The following is a 21,587-nucleotide window of genomic DNA, read 5'->3' on the forward strand; positions in this document are numbered from 1 at the left end:
TGGGGAGGGGCCTGGCACCCTGCCCTCGGGGTGCAGAGGTGCAGAGGTGCCTGGGACCGGGGCTTGGGGGTTCAGGGGAAGATGGAGTAGCTGCCTCACCGATGCGGCCCGACTCGGTGATGTCATTGAGGGCCCGGAGCAGGTCACCTCCCAGCTTCTTGACGTTGGCGAGGTCGTCCACCATGGAGTAGGAGAGATCCATCAGATAGTACAGGTCGATGGGGTAGCCCTTGGCCCTCTGGAAGGTCACGTTGAACGCAGCTGCCTGACCTGCCAGGATTCGGGAGAGAGTCAGGGTGTACCACCTGGTCTGTGGGTGGGGGGGTTTGGGGGGCACTGATGCCTCTGCAGGCCTCAGAACCCTCAGGACTCCCCGATTCGCTGAGGCTGGTGGATAAAATGCAGGACGCCTATTCAGATCCCGCTTTCAGGTAAAGCACACGTTCTGACATAGAAGACCATCTGGATACAAGGTGTGCCGGATACAAGAAGCTAGAAGAAGTGCTCATTGTTTATTCAGCACTGTTGAGATTCAGTTCCACCTGGATCTCTCTGGGTCTCCCCGGCAAGACCTTCTCTACCACCAGCCGCTAAGCAAACCTGCTGGTGCGCGAAAGGGCTCCCTGGCCATCCTGGGGACACCCCCCCTGCCTTCCTCAATCACAGCCGCCCTGGTTTCTGCTCCTCGTCGTCTTAATCACCGCCTGCACTTGTAATGACTTCTTTCCTTGTCAGTACAAATAGCCTGTGTCCCCAGCTCTCAGGTAGCTGCCTGGTACACAGCTGGTGCTCGACAAAGCCGTGACAATCAAGTCCCCTCTGCCAGCCCGCCTTCCAGCACCAGTTCCCCGATGTGGCCGCCCCAGCCCTGCCCAGGCCCATTCACCATAACCCCCTGCTGCTCCACCAAGCCACCTTCCTGAAGGGTGTTTCTTGAAGTGCTAACAGGGAGCTGTGTCCTAAACCTGGGTCAGTGGTCAAGTCAGGTAGGCAACACTGATTCAAAGGTTTACTTGGGTTCCTAGTTTACAGGCCTTATCAGAGCCTTCACTGGGCCAAAAATACCTCCTCTTCTGAGAGAGGGATACGGGAGTGTTTTCCAGATGGTTTATTCTCCCTTTTTTCAGGACGCAGAACTCAGCGCTAAAAGCGAGACTAGGCACCAGCTGCAGATGGGGCGTTGGGGACATCCTCCTGGGGCAGGGACACATGGATACACGCACCATCAGGGCCGGCCCACCCCTAGCCAGCCAAGCCTACCTGGTCTCAGGTAGAGAGTCACTTCCTGTGGGGACAGCTGCTTCTGTTTGCCCGCCTGGCTCTGCCGGGTCTCAGCGAGGCTCTTGGGTTCCATGATGTCATCAGCTGGGCAGCCCTTTGACAGCAGCTGCGCCCGTGTGTCACAGCGAGTGGAGTCGGGCTCCCCTTGCCCTGTGAAGTTCTGGGGGAGGCAGGGGTCAGGGGTAGCACAGAGGAAATATGGGAGGCTACACTGTGGGTGCCGTGCCAGGCTGACCCCCTCATCTGCCCCGCTGTTCAGGAAGAGGTCTCTGGGTGGGGAGGCGGGGATGGGGGTTGCTGGGCAGCTTCTTCACAAGGCTCGGGGTCGCAGGAGAGCCTGGCGCCAGTGGGCGTCTCCCCACAGTCTCTAGCAGTGGAAGCGGCTCAAGGCCAGCATCTCAGCTCCAGGCGGACCCATGGGTACCCTCCATGGCCAATCGAGCATCCGGCCCAGGTTTTCAACCCCTTCCTCAGCAGTGCCTTCCTGGAAGGAAGTGGCTCTCTCCTGACGGAATGCGGGTGCCCCTCTTGGCCCACCAGTTAATGTCTAGGCACCCTGGGAACCTGGAATAGAGGCCAGGGCTCTGGGCCAAGCAGATCAGAAGGAAAAGACAGGGGGGAGCGTGGGGGTCCTGGGTACAGGGCATTTTCCTGGTGACCACTCTGCCCCCATGAAGGCCCCCTGGATGTCGCTGCGGCAGGGAGAGCCAAGGGGCCGCATTGGTGGGTCCGGCTTCCTCCCACAGGGGGAGACAAGGGGATAACAACCAGACAGGAGGCCTGATAGGAGGCACTCAACACACTGGCAAATTTGGAAAACTCAGCAGTGGCCACAGAACTGGAGAAGGTCAGTTTTTATTCCAATCCCAAAAGGCAATGCCAATGACTGTTCAAACTACTGCACAATTGCACTCATCTCACACGCTAGCACGGAGAAGGAAATGACAACCCACTCCAATACTCTTGCCTGGAAACTCCCATGGATGGAGGAGCCTGGTAGGCTGCAGTCTATGGGGTTGCTAAGGGTCAGACACGACTGAGCGACTTCACTTTCACTTTTCACTTTCATGCATTGGAGAAGGGAAATGGCAACCCACTCCAGTGTTCCTGCCTGGAGAATCCCAGGGACGGGGGAGCCTGGTGGGCTGCCATCTATGGGGTCGCACAGAGTAGGACACGACTGAAGCGACTTAGCAACAGCAGTAGCAGCACATGCTAGCAAAGTAATGCTACAAATCCTCCAAGCTACGCTTCAACAGTACATGAACTGAGAACTTCCAGATATTCAAGCTGGATTTAGAAAAGGCAGAGGAACCAGAGATCAAACTGTCAACATACCTAGGATCGTAGAAAAAGCAAGAGAATTCCAGAAAAATATCTACTTTTGCTTCATTGACTACGCTAAAGCCTTTGACTGTATAGGGATCACAACAAACTGTGGAAAATTCTTAAAGAGATGAGAATACCAGGCCACCTTACCTGCCTCCTGAGAAGTCTGTATGCAGGTCAAGAAGCAACAGTTAGGACCAGTCATGGAACAACGGACTAGTTGCAAATTGGGAAAGGAGTACATCAAGGCTATATATTGTCACCCTGCTTATTTAACTTATATGCAGAATACATCATGCGAAATGCCAGGCTGGATGAAGCACAAGCTGGAATCAAGATTGCCAGGAGAAATATCCGTAACCTCAGATATGCAGATGACACCACCCTTATGGCAGAAAGTGAAGAAGAATTAAAGAGCCTCTTGATGAAGGTAAAAGAGGAGTGTGGAAAAGCTGGCTTAAAACTCAATATTCAAAAAACTAAGAGCATAGCATCAAGTTCCATAATTTCATGGCAAATAGATGGGGAAACAGTGACAGACTTTATTTTCTTGGGCTCCAAAATCACTGCAGATGGTGACTGCAGCCATGAAATTAAAAGACACTTGCTCCTTGGAAGAAAAGCTATGACCAACCTAGACGGCATAGTAAAAAGTAGAGACATTACTTTGCTGACAAAGTTGTGTATAGTCAAAGCTCCCAGTAGTCATGTATGGATGTGAGAGTTGGACCATCAAGAAGGCTGAGAGCTGAAGAATTTATGCTTTTGAACTGTGGTGTTGGAGAAGACTCTTGAGAGTCACTTCGACTGCAAGGAGATCCAACCAGTCAATCCTAAAGGAAATCAAGCCTGAATATTCATTGGAAGGACTGATGCTGAAGCTGAAGGTCCAATACTTTGGCCACCTGATACAAAGAACTGACTCATTGGAAAAGACCCTGGTGCAGGGGAAGATTGAAGACAGGAGGAGAAGGGGACGACAAAGGATGAGATGGCATCACAGACTCAATGGACATGTGTTTGAGCAAGCTCTGGGAGATAGTGAAGGACAGGGAAGCCTGTTGAGCTGCAGTTCATGGGGTCACAGAGTCAGACATGACTGAGCCCCTGAACAACCAACAAGGAGGCCAGAGAGCTCAGGGGGCAGGGCCAGGCTAAAGGGACGTGGCCATTAGAGGGCTTCCTGAGCTGCCTCGGTACTGTCTTCACTTTTGAGACCCTCAGTCAGTTCAGTTCAGTCGCTCAGTCGTGTCCGACTCTTTGCGACCCCATGAATCGCAGCACGCCAGGCCTCCCTGCCCATCACCAACTCCCAGAGTTCACTCAGACTCACGTCCATCGAGTCCATGATGCCATCCAGCCATCTCATCCTCGGTCGTCCCCTTCTCCTCCTGCCCCCAATCCCTCCCAGCATCAGAGTCTTTTCCAATGAGTCAACTCTTCACATGAGGTGGCCAAAGGACTGGAGCTTCAGCTTCAGCATCATTGCCTCCAAAGAAATCCCAGGGCTAATCTCCTTTAGAATGGACTGGTTGGATCTCCTTGCAGTCCAAGGGACTCTCAAGAGTCTTCTCCAACACCGCAGTTCAAAAGCATCAATTGTTCGGCGCTCAGCTTTCTTCACAATCCAACTCTCACAACCATACATGACCACTGGAAAAACCATAGCCTTGACTAGACAGACCTATGTTGGCCAAGTAATGTCTCTGCTTTTTAATATGCTATCTAGGTTGGTCATAACCTTTCTTCCAAGGAGTAAGCGTCTTTTAATTTCATGGCTGCAGTCACCATCTGCAGTGATTTTGGAACCCCAAAAAATAAAGTCTGACACTGTTTCCTTCCCCATCTATTTCCCATGAAGTGATGGGACCAGATGCCGTGATCTTTTGAGGCCCTAGTAATGCTTTAATTGCTGAGTGCCTGCGAGCGTGCTTAGTGGCTCAGCCGAGTCTGACTCTTTGTGACCCTATGGACTGTAGCCCACCAGGCTTCTCTGTCCATGGGGTTCTCCAGGCAAGAACACTGGAGTGGGATGCCATTTCCTCCTTCAGGGGATCATCTTGGTCCAAGGATAGAACCGGCATCTCTTGCATCTCCTGTGCTGGCAGGCAGATTCTTTACTACTGAGTCACCTGGGAAGCCCACTTTAAGTATTAGGGAAATAAAATTAACAGGAATGGGGAGGGAAGAAATCCCTAAAATGGAATGTGCTCAGAAGCAGTTTAACCTAACTGCATTTCAGATGCAAACAAGAAGCTCACAGGAGGGAAGGGAGAAATCCACCCTGAGGAGGGACTTTGCAAGCTGGACTGTGACTGCCTGCTGGTAACAGAAGAGCACGCAGACCACACCCATCTCCTCCCTGCAGTGCTGCGGGTAGCAACTCTGTAACCACTTCCCCAGAGTCAAAGGAGGAGGAAATGGGGAAATGTATTGTGAATGTTGGGAGCCTGGCTTCTCATGAAGGGAACCAGGAACCCTCTGGTGGGGGCCAAGCAAGTGCCAAGGGGCCAGGAGCGCCTGCTAATCCCAGAGAGAGAGCTCAGGAAGTGATACTGGGGTATGCTAGTCGGGCACAGGGCTAGCCCCAGGGCTCCCATAGCCAAATGGGGAACAATTTGAGCTTCAAAATGACAAAGCGAAAGTGATAGCTTATAAACTACGGAGTAACAGAAACATCTATGGGTCCACACCGATGAGAAAGAGAGAAGGAGATTGCAGGAAGGAAATATTCCTCTTACGTTAGGAGCCATTGGAGGGAGTCATGAACAGGAGTGCCACCGTTCTGCAACCATCCCAGTGACAACTGATTCGGGCTCCCATCAACTGATGGACGGTAGAGTGAGTGGGTGTAGGCTTCAAGGGAAGTAGAGTGCTTCCTGGCTTCAGAGTATCTCCCCACAAATTACTAATTGCAAGGGGGAAATACTGACACCACGGTGGAGCATCTGGCAGACGTTTCCCTCCACTGAGTGGTATAGGCTGTCATCGCCCACACAGAATGACAGCAGGAGCTCTGCGTGGGGTTCCTGCTGAAAGGCCCACCCCAGGCCGTGTCAGAGGGAACACCAGACAAACCCACACGCGGGACCTTCTGCAGAAGTGCTGTTCTGCACTCCTGAGAAATGTCAAGGATGTGAAAGACAAAGAAATCTGAGGAGAGTTCCAGGTTTGAGGAGATAAAGAGACATTTGAATGCAATCTGCGATCCTGGATTATAATATTGACCAGTGAGGCAGGGATGAGAGCAAAGACATTATTGGAACAATTGGCAAAATTTGTCTAAGTGTATAAGTTTGTCTTTTTATTTATTTTACTTATTTATTATTTTGGCTGCACTGGGCCTTTGCTGGGCGTGGGCTTCAGGAACTGTGGTGAACGGGCTTAGCTGCTCCACTGCCTGTGGGATTTTCCCAGACCAGGGATTGAATGTGTGTCCTCTGCATTGGCAGGTGGACTGTTAACCACTGGGCCACCAGGGAATCCCCGAGGTGTGTAAATTTGATCAGAGTAAAGTACTGTGTTAAGTTTCCAGGCTTTGATAAATGCATTGCGGTTTTGTAAGTGAATACCTTGTTTTTGAGAAAATCGCTGGAAACCTTAAGGGACAAAGGGGCTTGTGTCTGCAACCTACTCTCAAACAGTTGAGAAATAATAATAATGTGTGTGCACGCATGTGTTTCCAAACAGATCTGCAGTGTCTGAACCTCAGGGATCTCCAGGAGGAGGGAATGGTCAGAATCTTGGGGGTCCCCAGGGAAGGGGTCCTCTCCAGGAGGAGGTGGAGCTCCCCTACATCCTGTCCTGGGCCTTTGCCTTTTTCCTCAGAGGGTCTTGCAAGTGAAACATGAAGTAAGGCAAGCAGAGAGTTCAGGACCCAGTAGGGAGCTTCCCCACTCCTCCCGGTTCTGGGAGCGGATGGCTAGCGGGGAACCGGGCTGCAGCAGCTCCGCCCTCATGTATCTCTCCCTTGTCTGGCCCAGGGTTCCTGCCTCCAGGGCCCAACGAGCTGCACCTGGCCCGACCCAGCAGCTTCACTTAGATCTGCCTCGGCTGGGCTGCCTGGGGACACCACTGTGTCTGCCTGTCTGTCTGCCTCTCTGACAACGCTGCGTCCCTGGCCTGCCCCTGCCCCACTAGGAAGCAGAGTGACGGTGCTCCTGGGGGCCGGCAGTGTCAGAGGCAGAGAAGGGGCTGGCTCCAGCCCAGGAGGAGGGAAGAGGGGAAGGGCAGGCTGGGTGCGAGGACCCTCAGGGTGGCTGACACCATTCAGCGAGGCTCTTACCAGTTTCTGGCACCAGGCACAGCCGGGGCCCGACTCGATGCAGTCCCGGCAGGTGCTGACCTTGTACTTGGTGCACTCCTGGGACAGGGCTGGGGAGAGAGACACGGGCTGGTGAGCCGGCACTGGTGACCCCCCTCTCCCAGAGATGGCGGGCCCTCCAAGGGCAGCAATGAAGGGCTGAGGGCTGTGAATGGATGACCAAGCCCGTACGCAGGGAGAGTGGAGAAGGAGAGCCAATGGGAGGACCAGGAAGCAGGGAGGAAACCAGGGCCCACGGGATGCTGTCTTCAGGAGGGTGGGCCCCAGGTCAGCCCCAGGTAGAAGGGCAAGGGAGGGGCAGAGCAGGGCCCTTCCTAAGGCCCCGTCCAGGAGGGTGCGAGGGTGGGTCCCACTCTTCCCGGGAGGAGCTGCCCCTTTGGGACTCACCGGACTGGAGGGCAAGCAGGCCCGCTAGGAATAGCAGCTGGGGGCGCTGGGGCAGCATGTCCTGTGGAGGGAAGGGGCAGTGACACAGCCTCAGACCCCAGACTCTGGGCCTGGAGACACAGAGCTGGGAGGCCCGGTCCCAGCTGCTGAAGGCTGCTCAGCGGTGCGGTGGGGCCCACACAGGTCAGTCTCCCCGACCCCCTCGCCCAGGCTGTGTGACCAGCAGGGGAGGAGGCCTGAGCTGGTCACGTGTGCTCCACTCCGCTGAGCCATCCGGACCTCCAAGGATGAGCAGGGAGTGGGCCTCCTGCCAGCGACACACACGTGCACACACACACACACACCACACAGGTGTGCCTGAGGGGTGGCATGCTCTGGGTCAGGGCCCTGTGTGACCTTTGTGGCCCTGAGTCCTCAGTGAATTGAGCTGAGCTTGGAGCAGAGACTCGGTGTGCCCAGGCCTCCTGGCAGGAGGCAGAACCAGGATTTGGAGAGAAGTGAACTCAGCTTCTGCAGCACCAGGACTGGGCTGGCTGACTTCCTGCTGGACGCCTGCCCCCAGGGCGAGGAGGTGTGACTGGGCAGGCCCTGCCCACCCCATCCTCTGCCTGCCTCTTGTTTACAGAAAAGCTGTGGTCTCCCAGGCCTCCCCTGAGTCACAGAAGCCTGGCCGGAGAATTAATGATCCGAAGGATGTGAATGTGTAATGACAGCAGCAGTTGGGCCGGGAGAACTGGTAAGAATTTAAACAGTAATTCAGCCATGTGGCAGTCACAGAAGGTTTAGTTTCTCCCTGAAGTACCTAGATAACAGTCTCTGAGACACTTCCTGGGTTGTTTTACAGATGCTAAAATCCCCACCAAACAGAAGAAGCTGATTGAATGATGACCATGAACACACGGCCCCGGCCGACTGGATCCTGAGGACTGATAATGTTAACCCCTGTGATCCTGCTCTATTACCTCATCATCAACCAATCAGAGAACTGCACACAAACTGATCGCATACCCTGCTAAGTCCCCTCCCTCCTTTTGCCTTTAGAAATGCTCGGGGATTTGGGGGTGGGGCCTGAGCCACAGCCTCTTTGCTCGGCCCTGCTGTAGACTTTTCGCTGCTCCTGGGTGTTTCGGTTTGTCTGGCCTCACTGTGCATCGGGCCGTGAGTTTGGGCTGGTGGCCAGCACACAGGCCTGCAGTGCCACCGCCGGCCCTACCTGCAGCAACCAGCTGTAGGCCACCACTTCCGTGTTTTTCTTTTTCTGCACCTGCTGTGCTTAAAAACCCAGCACCTGGAGTGAGGCATGGACCGGGAGCTGGGTCATCGCTGACTGGTCCTGATGCTCCCGAGGCATGATGGTCGGGGCGGGGCAGGAGGCTGGTATGCTGGTCCTGGCCCTGGGACTTGGAGGTGGAGGCAGCACCTTCAAACCCACTGCCTGCTGCGCGGGACCCAGCCGGCCGACTCCGCCCTCAGGGAGATGCTGCCCAACCCCTCCCTGGAAGTGCCCCAGGACCCAGGTCCGGCCCGAAGTGACAGACCTCCTCCAGCTCAGCTTCCAGGAGGGATGGCAGGGCTTCCTGGGCACAAGAGCTCCCAGGTCTGAGAAACCTGTAGGGCTGCGGCCTTTTAATCTGATACCAAGAGAGTGGAGAGGGTGCTGAGAAGCCAGCAAACCAGAGCAGCGGACAGGAAGTGGGAGTGTTTTATCAGAAACCACGATCAAACCAAGATGAACAGGCTCGCCCTGAATACCTTGCCCAGTGCATTGCTGATGGTGTTGGCCAGTGTGGTGGCCTCGGGGTCCCAGATCTGGGCCTGCAGAGGCTGCGGCCCAAGGTGTGCCTGTGTGGTGGGCCACATGGTCCCTGCTGTGGCCCCTGCTGTGGCCCCTGCTGTGGCCTGTGGGCTCTGGGTGCCCGTGGGGCTGGGTCATGCCCTAGCTTCTGCTCTCGAATAACCTCTGCGTGTGTCCCAGGGGCTCTGGGTGGAGGAGGACCCCAGGGCGCCCCTGGGAAGTCCCAGTCCTTTCGAGTTCCACCCAGGCTCACCCTGCTGTCTTTTTGGAGGTGACCTTGCTCCTTGGTCCCTGTCAAGTTTACAATCAGGAGCCAGAAGTGTCAAAATGGAACCGTGGATCCTTCCTGTTCAGGTCAAAAGCAGAACTCATGCCCTGCTCTGGCTTCCAGGGTCACAGAGTGGATCTGGGAAGAAGGTTTCGGTTCACTGCACGCCCACCCATTTGTGAAAGCCCGGAGTTGCCCCAGAGTTCTCCCGTTCTCTTCAGGTTCCGCAGCCAGGTGGCCTGTGGGGCCCTGTGTGCCCATGACCCCGGCTGACCAGGGCACTGCCAGATCTGGGTGGCCTCAGGAGAGCACTCCACATCTGAGCCAGAATTGGCTCCAAGTAGAGGAGGGGAACCCCCCCACAAGTGCCCCAACCATGCATGCGGCCTGGTAGAGGGGCTATAATCTCAGCTCTCCACGCTTGCTCCTGTGGCCACAGACGGAACGCCAAAGGGTCAACAGCTGGCAGGTAACCCCATCCTGGCCTGGGGAAGCTAAGGCCCCTCAGCACCAGGCTGTGGACCCTGTGCTGCTCACAGCTGGAGCCCCTTACACACAGGGGGGATGGCGGGGGGCGGGGAGAGGGGAGGGGAGCTGATCACAGCTGATCACCCACAGGCCGCAGGTCCTGACCTTGACCACAGGAAGCTAGTGGGGGGGGTGGGGTCTGTCTCCACAAGTGTCGTCCCCACTCGCTTCCTCACTCGAGCATTGGCACAGCCACGCCAACGGCTCCACCCTGGCCTGGGTGTCCACAGCCCCTCAGGGACAGGACACCTGGGCACACGGCAGCTCTGGGAGCTAAGGGAGGCCAGCCGGGAGCAGGCAGAGGCAGGGCCTGCAGCCAGCCCTGCTCTCAGCAGCAGGCAGAGGTCACAGCACCCGCACCCTGCAGCCAGGACTGGCTATCAGAGCCTTCATGTCTGAAACCAGCATCATGGGGCTTTGCAGACCAAGGCCCCTCTAGGTGCTGACGGCTCAGGTCAGTGTCAGTCCAGGTCCCCCAGTGACACACTCTGCCTCAGCTCTCTGTGTGCCTGGAGGGGCTCGCGGGCCTGGACCAGCTTGAAGAGCCCTCATGCACTTGGGGCGCTGACTCAGCTGGGACAGCTGGTCCAAGAGCAAGGAGGAGGGCGCTCCCGCCGGCCACCCGAGCTCAGGTGTGTGGTGCCTCCCTGATGCACTCTCTTCAGATCAAAGGGCAGCCCAGCACCAGGACTCAAGGTGCAAAAGGCCACCCCCACCCCACCGCCATCCCCCAACCCACTGCCACTGGCAAGGATTTTGCATCAGAGTCACCCTTGAGCTTGATCTTGCCCAGCGGGGGGGGGGCACTGGTGCAACTGAGTGCAACCACAGGAGGTGGTTCATCCGGAGACCCCGGGGGCCCTGAGGCTCACCCTTCACAGTGGACAGAGCTCTGAGCTTCAGGGACTGAGACTCAGAAGAAAAACTGAATCTATTCCTCTCAAACCCCCCATACACCACAACACCCATAGTTCACATTTGGTAAAAGACAAGAAAAAGAGGAAACATCAACAAAGCAAGAAAAAATTGAGCAAGAAGCAGTGGGAGGCCCACATCCGAGGCAGGGAGAGCTGATGTCAGATCAGCTTCCTGTCAAAGACAAAGGCTCTGCCAAAGTACAGACCCCTAGAGGAGGCCCCTCGATTGCCATCAGAGCCTGCTCTTGACCAAGGTCAGGCCATAAACCCAGAGGCAAGGCCAGTAAGTTACAAGGAACAACAGCACCCTGGGGAGCAGGTTACAAGAGGAGAAGGCAGGGTCCAGAATTCACCCTGGGAGGTGAGGATCCAAGCCTCTTTCATGTAGAAAAAGTGTTTACATCAACCTGTAGACAGGTATCAACCTGTAGACAGGTATCAACCTTTTAAACCAAAAAGACAAAGTTAAGATGTAGTTGTGTCTGCTTTATGTAAAGACAAGAAAGAATTGGACAGATTCTGATCGCAACAGAGGCTGGAACCCCCACCCCCACTCCAGGATTTAGAGTTTCAGACAGACCAGGGAAGAGGAGGAAACCACCCACCGATTCTCCGAACCCACACATTCTCAGGTCCATGAAAACCTACCACATAACGTTCATCACTGCTCAGTTCACTGTCCGTGGCAGAAATTTTCAGGGCCATAGTTTCTGGCCAAATGGAAGAAAAAAAATTGATGCCCCCCATACACTTGCTAATTGGAACCTTTAAGGCACTTGGCTCAATATTGCTTAAGTCCAAGAGGAAATCAAGTTTAATGTTTACAGACATGTCAGAAAGGAGAGCACACAGTGCTCACTGATCAACACAGTGAAAACCTCTGTCCCTGCGGAGACAGAAGCCCAAGGGCCTAGGTGGCTTTGTGCCAGATGAAAAAGACTGATGAACGCTCACCTGCAGGACAGAGAGCTGAGGTGAGACAAAGAGCCAAGGGCGCAGGAAGTAGGGTGAGGGAGGTGGGAAAGAGACAATAGAAGCTGGAGAGTCTGAAAACAAACACAAAAGCTAAAATTGATAAATACACCGAAGCCCATTTCTTTGGAAAAAGCAATCCAGTAGGTCATCTGGAAGAGAGTGTATGTGGCAGTTGCCCGGGAGCTTAGAAAGGGAACGGGCAAGGCAGCTGCCAGCTGGGCAGTGGCCTCTGAAACTCATCTAGAAGCTTTGGGACAGAGTTGGTGTTGCCCTGGCCCTCAGACCAGTGGCCAGGAGAGAGAAGTGAGCGGCAGGACTCTGGCCTTGGAAGGTGCAGGGCAGAGCACATTCCTGGAGAGACACGCCCCCTTCACATCACAGGCCAGGTCAACCCAGGTGCAGGAAATGAAATGATTAAAGGAGTGAGAGACTGTGTGTTTCAGAGTAAGGATGCTGAGCATAAAAACGAAGGGAGAAACTGTGAAGAAGATAGACTGTAAGATGAAAACCCTAATATGAAAAGACACATCCCAGTTGTTTATTGCAGTGCTGTTTATAGTAGCCAGGACATGGAAGCAACCTAAATGTCCATCAGTAGAGGAATGAATAAAGAAGATTTGGAACATATCTCAGAGACAGAGGATAGATTCCATGAATTGTTGGAAGATAAACAAGGAATGGAGAAGGCAATGGCACCCCACTCCAGTACTCTTGCCTGGAAAATCCCATGGATGGAGGAGCCTGGTAGGCTGCAGTCCATGGGGTCACTAAGAGTCGGACACGACTGAGCAACTTCACTTTGACTTTTCATTTTCATGCATTGGAGAAGGAAATGGCAACCCACTCCAGTATTCTTGCCTAGAGAATCCCAGGGATGGGGGAGCCTGGTGGGCTGCCGTCGATGGGGTCGCACAGAGTCGGACACGACTGAAGCGACTTAGCAGCAGCAGCAGCAGCAGCAGCAGCAGCAGCAGTATACAATGGAATATTACTCAGCCAGGAGAAAAGTTTGCCTGGAGAAATGTCGATAACCTCAGATATGCAGATGATACCACCCCTATGGGAGAAAGCGAAAAGGAACTAAAGAGCCTCTTGATGAAGGTGGAAGAGGAGAGTGAAAAAGCTGGCTTAAAAAAACATTCAAAAACTAAGATCATGGTATCCAGTCCCATCACTTCATGGCATATAGATGGGGAAACAATAGAAACAGTTACAGACTTTATTTTCTTGGGCTCCAAAATCACTGCAGATGGTGACTGCAGCCATGAAATTAAAAGATACTTGCTCCTTGGGAGAAAAGCTATGAGCAACCTAGACAGCATATTAAAAAGAAAAGACATTACTTTGCCAACAAAGGTCCATACGGTCAAAGCTATGGTTTTTCCAGTATTCATGTATGCATGTGAGAGTTGGACCATCAAAAAGGCTAAGAGCTGAAGAATTTATGCGTTTGAACTGTGGTGTTGGAGAAGACTCTTGAGAGTCCCTTGGACTGCGGGAGATCAAACCAGTCAGTCCTAAAGGAAATCAAGCCTGAATATTCTTTCGAAGGACTGATGCTGAAGCTACAATACTTTGGCCATTTAACATGAAGAACTGACTCTTTAGGAAAGACCCTGGAGCTGAGAAAGATAGAAGGCAGGAGGGGAAGGGGATGACAGAGGATGAGATGGTTGGATGGCATCACTGACTCAATGAACATGACTTTGAGCAAGCTCTGGGGGATGGTGAAGGACAGGGAAGCCTGTTGTGCTGCAGTCCATGGGGTCAGAAAGAATCAGACCCGACTGAGTGACTGAACAACATTACTCAGCTATAAAAAGAATGATATAATGCCATTTGCAGCAATATGGATAGACCTAGAGATTGTCGTTTGAGTGAAGTAAGTCAAAAAGAGAAAGACAAATGATATGAAACCATATCATATCACTTACATGTAGAATCTGAAAATTGGTACAAATGAATTAATTTACAAAACAGAAACATATTCACAGACATAGAAGACAAACTTCTGGTTACCAGAAGTTTCTGGTAGAGAGTGGGAAAGGATAAATTAGGAGTTTGGGATTAACATTTACACACTGCTATACATAAAACAGATAAACAACAAGGACCTCCTGTAGAGCATAGGGAAGGGAACCATATTCAATGTCTGTAATAACCTATAACTATAATGGGAAGGAGAAGGAAATGGCAACCCTCTCCAGTATTGTTGCCTGGAGAATCCCACGGACAGAGAAGCCTGGCAAGCTAAGGTCCATAGGGTTGCACAGGGTTGGACACGACTGAAGCAACTTAGCTCACCCGCACGCACACACAATAGAAAAGAAACTGAAAAGGACAGTATACATGGATTAATATAGATACATATATATATAAACGAATCGATTTGCTGTGCACCTGAAACAGTGCAAATCAACTACACTTCAATACATTAAATAAAAAAGAAGACTGACTCTAAAAAAAGTTTGTAGATAAAAACTTGAGTAGATGAAAACATTCAGTATTTGTCTCATGCAGAAGGTGAATGGCAATTTCTGTGTCTAAGGAAATCTCAGGGATAAAAGCAAAAAGGCAAATACCCCATAGTAAAGTCTCTTGTAAACACAAAATTCAGAAGAGAAGAAATGAAACTTGTTATCAAACATTTGAAAAGGCTGCTCTGGATGATAATCAGGTATTCTAATCAAAATACCTAGATTCCTGGTCTAGTTATCAAACTGGACGCTGTTTTTAACAACTGTGATGCTCACGAGTGGAACCCACACAGCATGAAAATGTGTGAATGGTGAGTCCAGCTCGATTTTTCCAATAAAATGTTGCTGTGTGAAAAAAAAGTAAGTGAAAAATAACCAAACTAGGCCGTTTCTGCTGGATGGCAGCATTGTAAGTGTTTTCAATTTTCTTCATTATCCCGGTTTGTATTTTTCAAACTTCTACAATAAACATATAAACTGGTTTTTTAAAAATTCATACATTTAAGAAAATTTCAATTCTGTAGTGGTCGATGCATTGCTTTAAAGTGTCTCTGGAGTCCCAAAGTGGTCAGTTTTTCTGTTCCCAGTGAGGACAGAGGGCAGTCCTCACTCCACAGACTGAGGGCACGTGACTCTCTGCTGGGACTCTGGCTCCCAACTCGGTCACTCATTCACTCATTCTCGGAACAAGTGCTACCTGTCTTGACTTCTGCCAAGCCTTTGTGGTACGCCAGACCCTTGTCCCTCCCCCAAACTCCCATTACCCCGAAACCCTCACCACTGCAAAGCCAATGCACAGCCACATCCATGCTGTTTATAAAATGAATTGGGGACCTCCCTGGTGGTCCAGTGGCTAAGACTCCGTGCTCCCAATGCAGGGGGCCCGGGTTCAATCCCTGGTCAGGAAACTAGATCCTGCATGCCACAACTAAGAGTTTGCTTGCTGCAACTAAGAACTGGCACGGCAAAATAAAAATAAATATTAAAAAAAAAATGAATTGGTGGATTTTCATCACTAGATATTCAACAAGGGCCTCCAGAACACTGTTGAATGGTTCCAACCTGCAACTAATTATAAAGTGTTTACTTTTTGTCTTTTGTAACCATATACAAATAAACATGTTTACAAAGTAAAAACATAGATTGGTGGAAGCACTGGTCCCGCTGGGCTGCCATTCTGTGTGTCCCTGCCCTCGGAGCACTGGAAGAGGGCACGTGTCCCACGCTAGGGGAGGCCGCTCAGGCAGGAGCCCTGGCCCCGCTGAGGTCTTGCCCATCGAGGAGGCTGGCCTCAGTCCCTGACTTACTCCTCATCCAGCCAGGGAACACTTCCAGCTACTCCTAGCTATAGCCCAGGGCACAACTCCCCCGGAAGACCCTCCCCTGGAAGCTTCCAGAGTGGTGGAATCAGGCCACATGGGTGTGAAGGTCTCTGCATTGCAGACTGGCCAGATCTGAGCACCCAGGAATCTGACCCCACACTGTGGGCCCTGTGGTGACCCCTGGGCAGGGGGCGGAGGCTGTGAAGGCCTGGGCCAGAGCGATCGGACCACGGTAGACACAGCCAGTCTTCAGGGGGAGCCTCAGGCAGCGGGCGTGGTCCCTGCCTGGACAGCCACTCAGGACCCCAGGTCCCAGAGGACCAGGGCTGGGTGATGCTCACAGCAGCCTCCCTGCGGGCCTGGCTGCCACTGGCACCCACAGCCTCAATTTGTCAGCAGCTCCCTGGAGGCCAGACCATTCCCAGAGGTGGGGGAACCAGACCAGCTCTCATTCCCAGGGGTGGGGGGCCAGACCTGCTCCCCACTCCCAGGGGTGGGGATGGTGGCTCTGAGGGTCCCTAAGCCCCAAAGCCAGGACAGATGCCAGGCCTGGGGCCCCCATCAGCCTGACCCCAGGGTTGATATGCCCAAGTCTATGGCCAGTGCCAAGTGACTGTGGACAGGTCACAGTGACTTCACCTTCTGAACCTCAGTTTCCTCCTGGTCACAGAGAGCCAGGGGTGCTGTGAGCGTGAGTCTCATGTGCCAAGTCCACAGGCCCAAGGGACCTAGATGTTTGCTCAAACTCTGCTCTGAATGTGGCTGCAAAGATGTCTCTTAGATGGAGTCAACATTGAATCAGTGGACTCTGGGTAAAGCAGATCGCCCTCAATGCTGTGGTTGGGCCTCATCCAACCAGTTGAAGGCCTTAAAGGAAAGATGGTGTCCCCCAGGAGAAGAGACCTCTGCCTCTGGATGGCCTGGAACTCCAGCTGCAGCTTTAGCTCTCTGTGGGTTCTCCAGCCTGTCCTGCAGACTTGCAGTCTGCCAGCCTCCATAGTTTCACAGGTCAGCTCCACCAAACCAACCTCTCTGTCTGTACAAACACACGCAAACACGTGCACATGTTTACACACACACACACATGTGCACATGTCCTGTTGGCTCTGTCTCTCTGGGGAGCCCACACTTCATAGCTCCCAGGAGAAGCACCCCAGGTTCAGGGAAAGCTGCTGGAGGCATTTTTTGATAGCACCTCCAGGTAGGTGGGCACAGCTGTGCCTTCCTGCTCTGTGTGTTTCAGAAGCAGCAAGGGTGCCTGGCTCCCACATCTCTCTGCCCCCAGCAGAGCCCTGCAATGGTGGCACCCCAGCCCCGAGTCCATGCGCACGGTTGCAGACCTGGCCTCATGGGGTGCCATGCTGAACGGGGATCATGCCAGGGCTCACGTGGAAACTTGGGCCTGCTGGCTCCCTGGCACCCCAGCCCTGCTGCTTGACTGCTGGGATGGTGAGCAGCCTAGACACCTCTGGCTATTGGGGGGACCCTGGAACAAGCAGGAAGGCCTGCCTGGGTCACAGATTGGCAGCTTGGGGACTTAATTGCACCTGCTGCTTCACCAAGATGCCCACTCACCAGTGGTGGGAGCGACTGGAAACCCCAGGCCCGCCCTAGGGCTGCCGTCTGCATGGCCTGCCCTGCCCAGGGTCGGGGGGTGATTGGGGGATGATAGGGGAGGTTGGGGAGGGGAAGGCAGGGGACATGGCTCTTTCTGAACAGTCCAGGTTCCCTGCCCACTGTGGTAGCTGGACATGGACTCCATTAGCCTGACCATGACCCCGTGTCCAGGGACAGGGCCCCAGAGGCCAGGCGGGTGACAGGTGGCAGCACGGCTGGGACAGGTGGGTCTTGGCATCCCACCCCGTTGGCCACTCTCTCAGTAGGGGCGGCGGGTTTGGGTAGCACCTTCTTCAGACCTCGGCTCCTGGCTCAGGTGGGATTGGGTGAGGTGACAATAGAACCGACAGCCCATTTTAGGTCTTGTTTGGGGAAAAGTGAAATAGACAGGGGCCACATTAGCATCGTAGCCCCGCCCACCTGCGGTGTCACTGGGACTTCACTGTTCCCAGAACCTGCATTCTCAGCTGGCCCCGCTGTTCACGGGGGCTCAGTCACTAGCTCCCGGTAGTTGCCCCTGTGACGTTGGCTCCAGAGGGACTGAGGGACACGCGCAGTGACAGGTGTGCAGGCTACTGGGCCTCGCCCCCACAAGCCTTCCAGACCAGCAGGGCTAGACTCACACAGGGCCGCCTCGGGCTCCATGCTGCCCCACCCATGGGGTGAAGACCTCTTCACAGTCCAGTAACCAGCCAAGCATGGCCTGAGCTGAACTTGTGGGGCCCTATGGACACAGGCCAGCCTTCCCCACAGGGCCACATCGCCACCTCCCAGGGAAGTGGTTTTTGAATCACAAGCTGATTAGATCGTCGGCTGGAGTGCAAACTACTAGCCCATTTCACAGATGGAGGCTGAGCAGCCAGCTTGGCCCCCACCCATCCAGCCAGTGTGTGGGTGGGCCTCTCCCATCCCCTGGACAGCGGCGCCCCCTCTGCTGAGCTTTGGAGAGGCCCCCCACTACCTGGGGTATCTCCTCTCAGAAACTTCCAGGAGCTGACTGTGACCTGCCCCAGGGCTGCACTGGCTTGGTCCAAGCTGACAGCTGTGGGCAGGCACACCCATGCTGATTTCAGCTCGGAAACCCGAGGCTGCCGGGGCTGAGTCTGGCTGCCTGGCCGGCCGAGCCCCCAGGAAATATCTCGATTTACTCCCGTCGGGACAAATCGCATGGCAGCCAAGAGGCCCCTCTCCCTGAACTCATCTGGGTCCTTGGACCCTTGTCCCTCCACTCCCAGGGGGACAGGCCTCCAAGGTCCTGGTTGTGGCAGATTTAGGTCACACACCCAATGACACCCTAAATCTTAACTGTCTCCCTGCATTTTCACATCTTTAGGCCAGAACTCAGGAGCCTTCTGGACCCTGAGAGAAGAAGCAAACCTGCCTTCAACAAAATGCACCATGGACACACACACACAGACACACAGACACACACAATGTACCATGGACACACACACACAGACACACACAATGTACCATGGACACACACACACAGACACACACAATGTACCATGGACACACACACAGACACACAGTGTACCATGGACACACACACACAGACACACAGACACACAATGTACCATGGACACACACACACAGACACACACAATGTACCATGGACACACACACAGACACACAGTGTACCATGGACACACACAAACAGACACACATACACACAATGTACCATGGACACACACACACAGACACACAGACACACAATGCACTGTGGACACCCAGACACACAGTCACACACACACACAGACAGACACACATACACAATGTACCATGGACACCCAGAGACACAAAGTCACACAGACATAGACACACAAAGACACAGACACAAACACACAATGCATGGTGGACATACACACACACATAGACACACAGATACACAGACACACAGATACAAATATACAGAGACACACACACAGACACACACACACACACACACACAATGCACCGTGGACACACACACACAGACACACAGACATAGACCCGAACACACACAGATACATACAGAGACACACACACAGACACACAGACACACACAGACACACACACACACAGATACAAACATACAGAGACACACACAGACACACACACACACAGAGACACAAACACACACAGACACACACACAATGCACCTGGATACACACACAGCCAGACACACACAAAGCACTGTGGACATACACATATGCACAGAGACACACATACACTCAGAGGTACCACACGCACACAGACACACACACAGACACAAAATGTACCATGGACACACAGACACGTACATACTCAGAGGTACCACACACACAGGGGCTCTGCTGGAGGACAGACCTGCCCGGCCAACCGTGGAAGCATGAAGAGAGGACGGGGACAGGCTAGGGCAGGAAGAAGAAGGCACAGGGCAGGGAGAGGAGGAGGAGGCCCGGGAACCCTCCTGCAGAGCCCGGCCACACGGACCCCGTACCCCCCAGAGGGGCCTGGCCTGCCTCCAGCCTCCTTCTGGCTCTGCAGGGCCTCGCAGCCCCCACATTGGGGGCTCAGTAAGTGCCTGGGCCTTGTTGAGAGACTCCCACAGTGGGGCCAAGGCTGAGGTCTGAGCGCATCCTTCCGCCATGCTGGTCCCATCCCCTTGGTTAAGTGCCTCCCAGCAGCCAGTAGCTCTGCAGCAGTGGGCTCAGCACTTCCCCTTGCGGGGTCTCAGCTCAAGGGGCCTGGAGCGGACCACCAGGGCCACCAGGGCCCCTGCAGCCTGGGCTCCTCGGAGCTGCTTCCCTCGGGAAAGACAGCAGCCAGGGCCTCAAGGCTGAGCAGTTCCCCTTCAGAGAAGCTAGCCCGGACACAGAGGAGCCTCTGTCCACTCACCCCTGGATGCCCTGGAGACCACGGCAGGGGTGTCCCAGCTGGACTGGCAGGGGCTTCGGCTCTGCTCTTCACCAGGCTGGTGCTTCACAGGTCTGGGAAGACACTGGGCACTGGAGACCCCACTGGTGAAGGCGCGAAGCTTCCTGTTCTAAGTCAGCAACTTGGAGGAAGTAGTTACATGTGGTTGATTGCACCACATGGGGCCCGTCATCCAGCCCCGGCCCCTCTGCCTACACAGCTCAAGCCCAAGGGCTGTCAGAGGAACCAACATGCACACAGACACACCATCCATTATACATGCTCAGGGCGGGAAGGGACTGGGGACACACCATCCATTATACATGCTCAGGGCGGGAAGCGGAACAGGGTGGGACCGGATGGAGTGGGAGCAGGGCCCCTGGCAGCACCGCCTGCGCCCTCAGGGGATGGGGAACCCTGGAGGGCAGTGCCCAGGAATTTGCACCCTTGGAAGGGATAGCCTGCACACTGAGCACCCCCATCAGAGAAGAAGCAGACAGGCACGGAGGATGCAGACTTGTATCACAGCAATGGAGAAGCATCACAGGGCCCAGAGGGCAGACGCGAAGGTGGAGAGCGAATCAGTGAGCAGGCTGTGGGGCCAGCTGGGGGGACAAAGGAACAGGGCAGAGGGCGGAGGAGCTCCGGGAGAGAACAAGATGGGAGAGACTCAATCAGCAGGGGAAAAGCTCCAGATCCAAGAGAAAGAGAGAGAATCCAGATGCAGGGGCTGCTGCTTGTCTTGGGAGGAAGGAAAAAGGTCCCCAAACTGGGTAACATCTGATGTTATCACAGAACATTAATGACAGAAAACAGTACAGATTCAGAGAGACAGAGATGGAGAGAGACAGAGAGAGACAGAGATGGAGAGAGACAGAGAGAGAAAGAGATGGAGAGAGACAGAGAGAGACAGAGAGGCAGAGACAGAGAGCACACAGGAGGAAGGGGAGGATTAGGATGAGGAGGAAGAGAGGAGAGGAGACACAGACTGATTACATCCACAAAGAAACAGAATGCAGTCTTCGGATGAACCCAGTCTCACACACATAAACTACCCTTAACTCTGTTTGGAAGATGCAATCTCAAAGACAGACAGATGAAGAAATCCAAGAGGAATCCAAGGGTGGGTGTGGGGCAACAGTAACCAAAGAAATAGGTAAAAATCGTTAAGCCTAAGTAACTGTTGACTTTAAACTAATGATAGGAAACATTTAATATTCAAATTAAAGTTTAATATTTTAATTTAATATTTAATTTTAATAATATATTGTGACTTGTTGTTCAGTTGCTAAGTCATGTCCGACTCTTTGCGACCTCATGGACTGTAGCACAGCAGGCTTCCCTGTCCTTCACCATCTCCCGGAGTTTTCTCAAACTCACATCCATTGAGTCAGTGATACCATCCAACCATCTCATCCTCTGTCACCCACTTCTCCTGCCCTCAACCTTTCCCAGCATCTGGGTCTTTTCCAATGCATTGGCTCTTCACA

The 21,587-nt window shown here is 53.5% G+C and overlaps 1 protein-coding gene across 1 annotated transcript in view; it reads right to left on the reverse strand.

Moving 5' to 3' along the window:
- Positions 1-20,184, reverse strand: part of ITGB2 (integrin subunit beta 2) — a 30,577-nt gene extending 10,393 nt beyond the window's left edge. Inside the window, exons 1-5 of the mRNA XM_052639298.1 lie at positions 20,080-20,184; positions 7,322-7,382; positions 6,896-6,984; positions 1,261-1,441; positions 100-270 (exon numbers count right to left, since the gene is read on the reverse strand). Of these exons, the coding sequence (XP_052495258.1) occupies positions 100-270; positions 1,261-1,441; positions 6,896-6,984; positions 7,322-7,379 (499 nt within the window). The 5' untranslated portion in view covers positions 7,380-7,382; positions 20,080-20,184. The remainder of the gene's footprint in view (positions 1-99; positions 271-1,260; positions 1,442-6,895; positions 6,985-7,321; positions 7,383-20,079) is intronic.
- Positions 20,185-21,587: the final 1,403 nt, after the last annotated feature.

Source organism: Budorcas taxicolor, chromosome 1 (genome assembly GCF_023091745.1).
Source record: "Budorcas taxicolor isolate Tak-1 chromosome 1, Takin1.1, whole genome shotgun sequence".
Lineage (NCBI taxonomy): Eukaryota > Metazoa > Chordata > Mammalia > Artiodactyla > Bovidae > Budorcas > Budorcas taxicolor.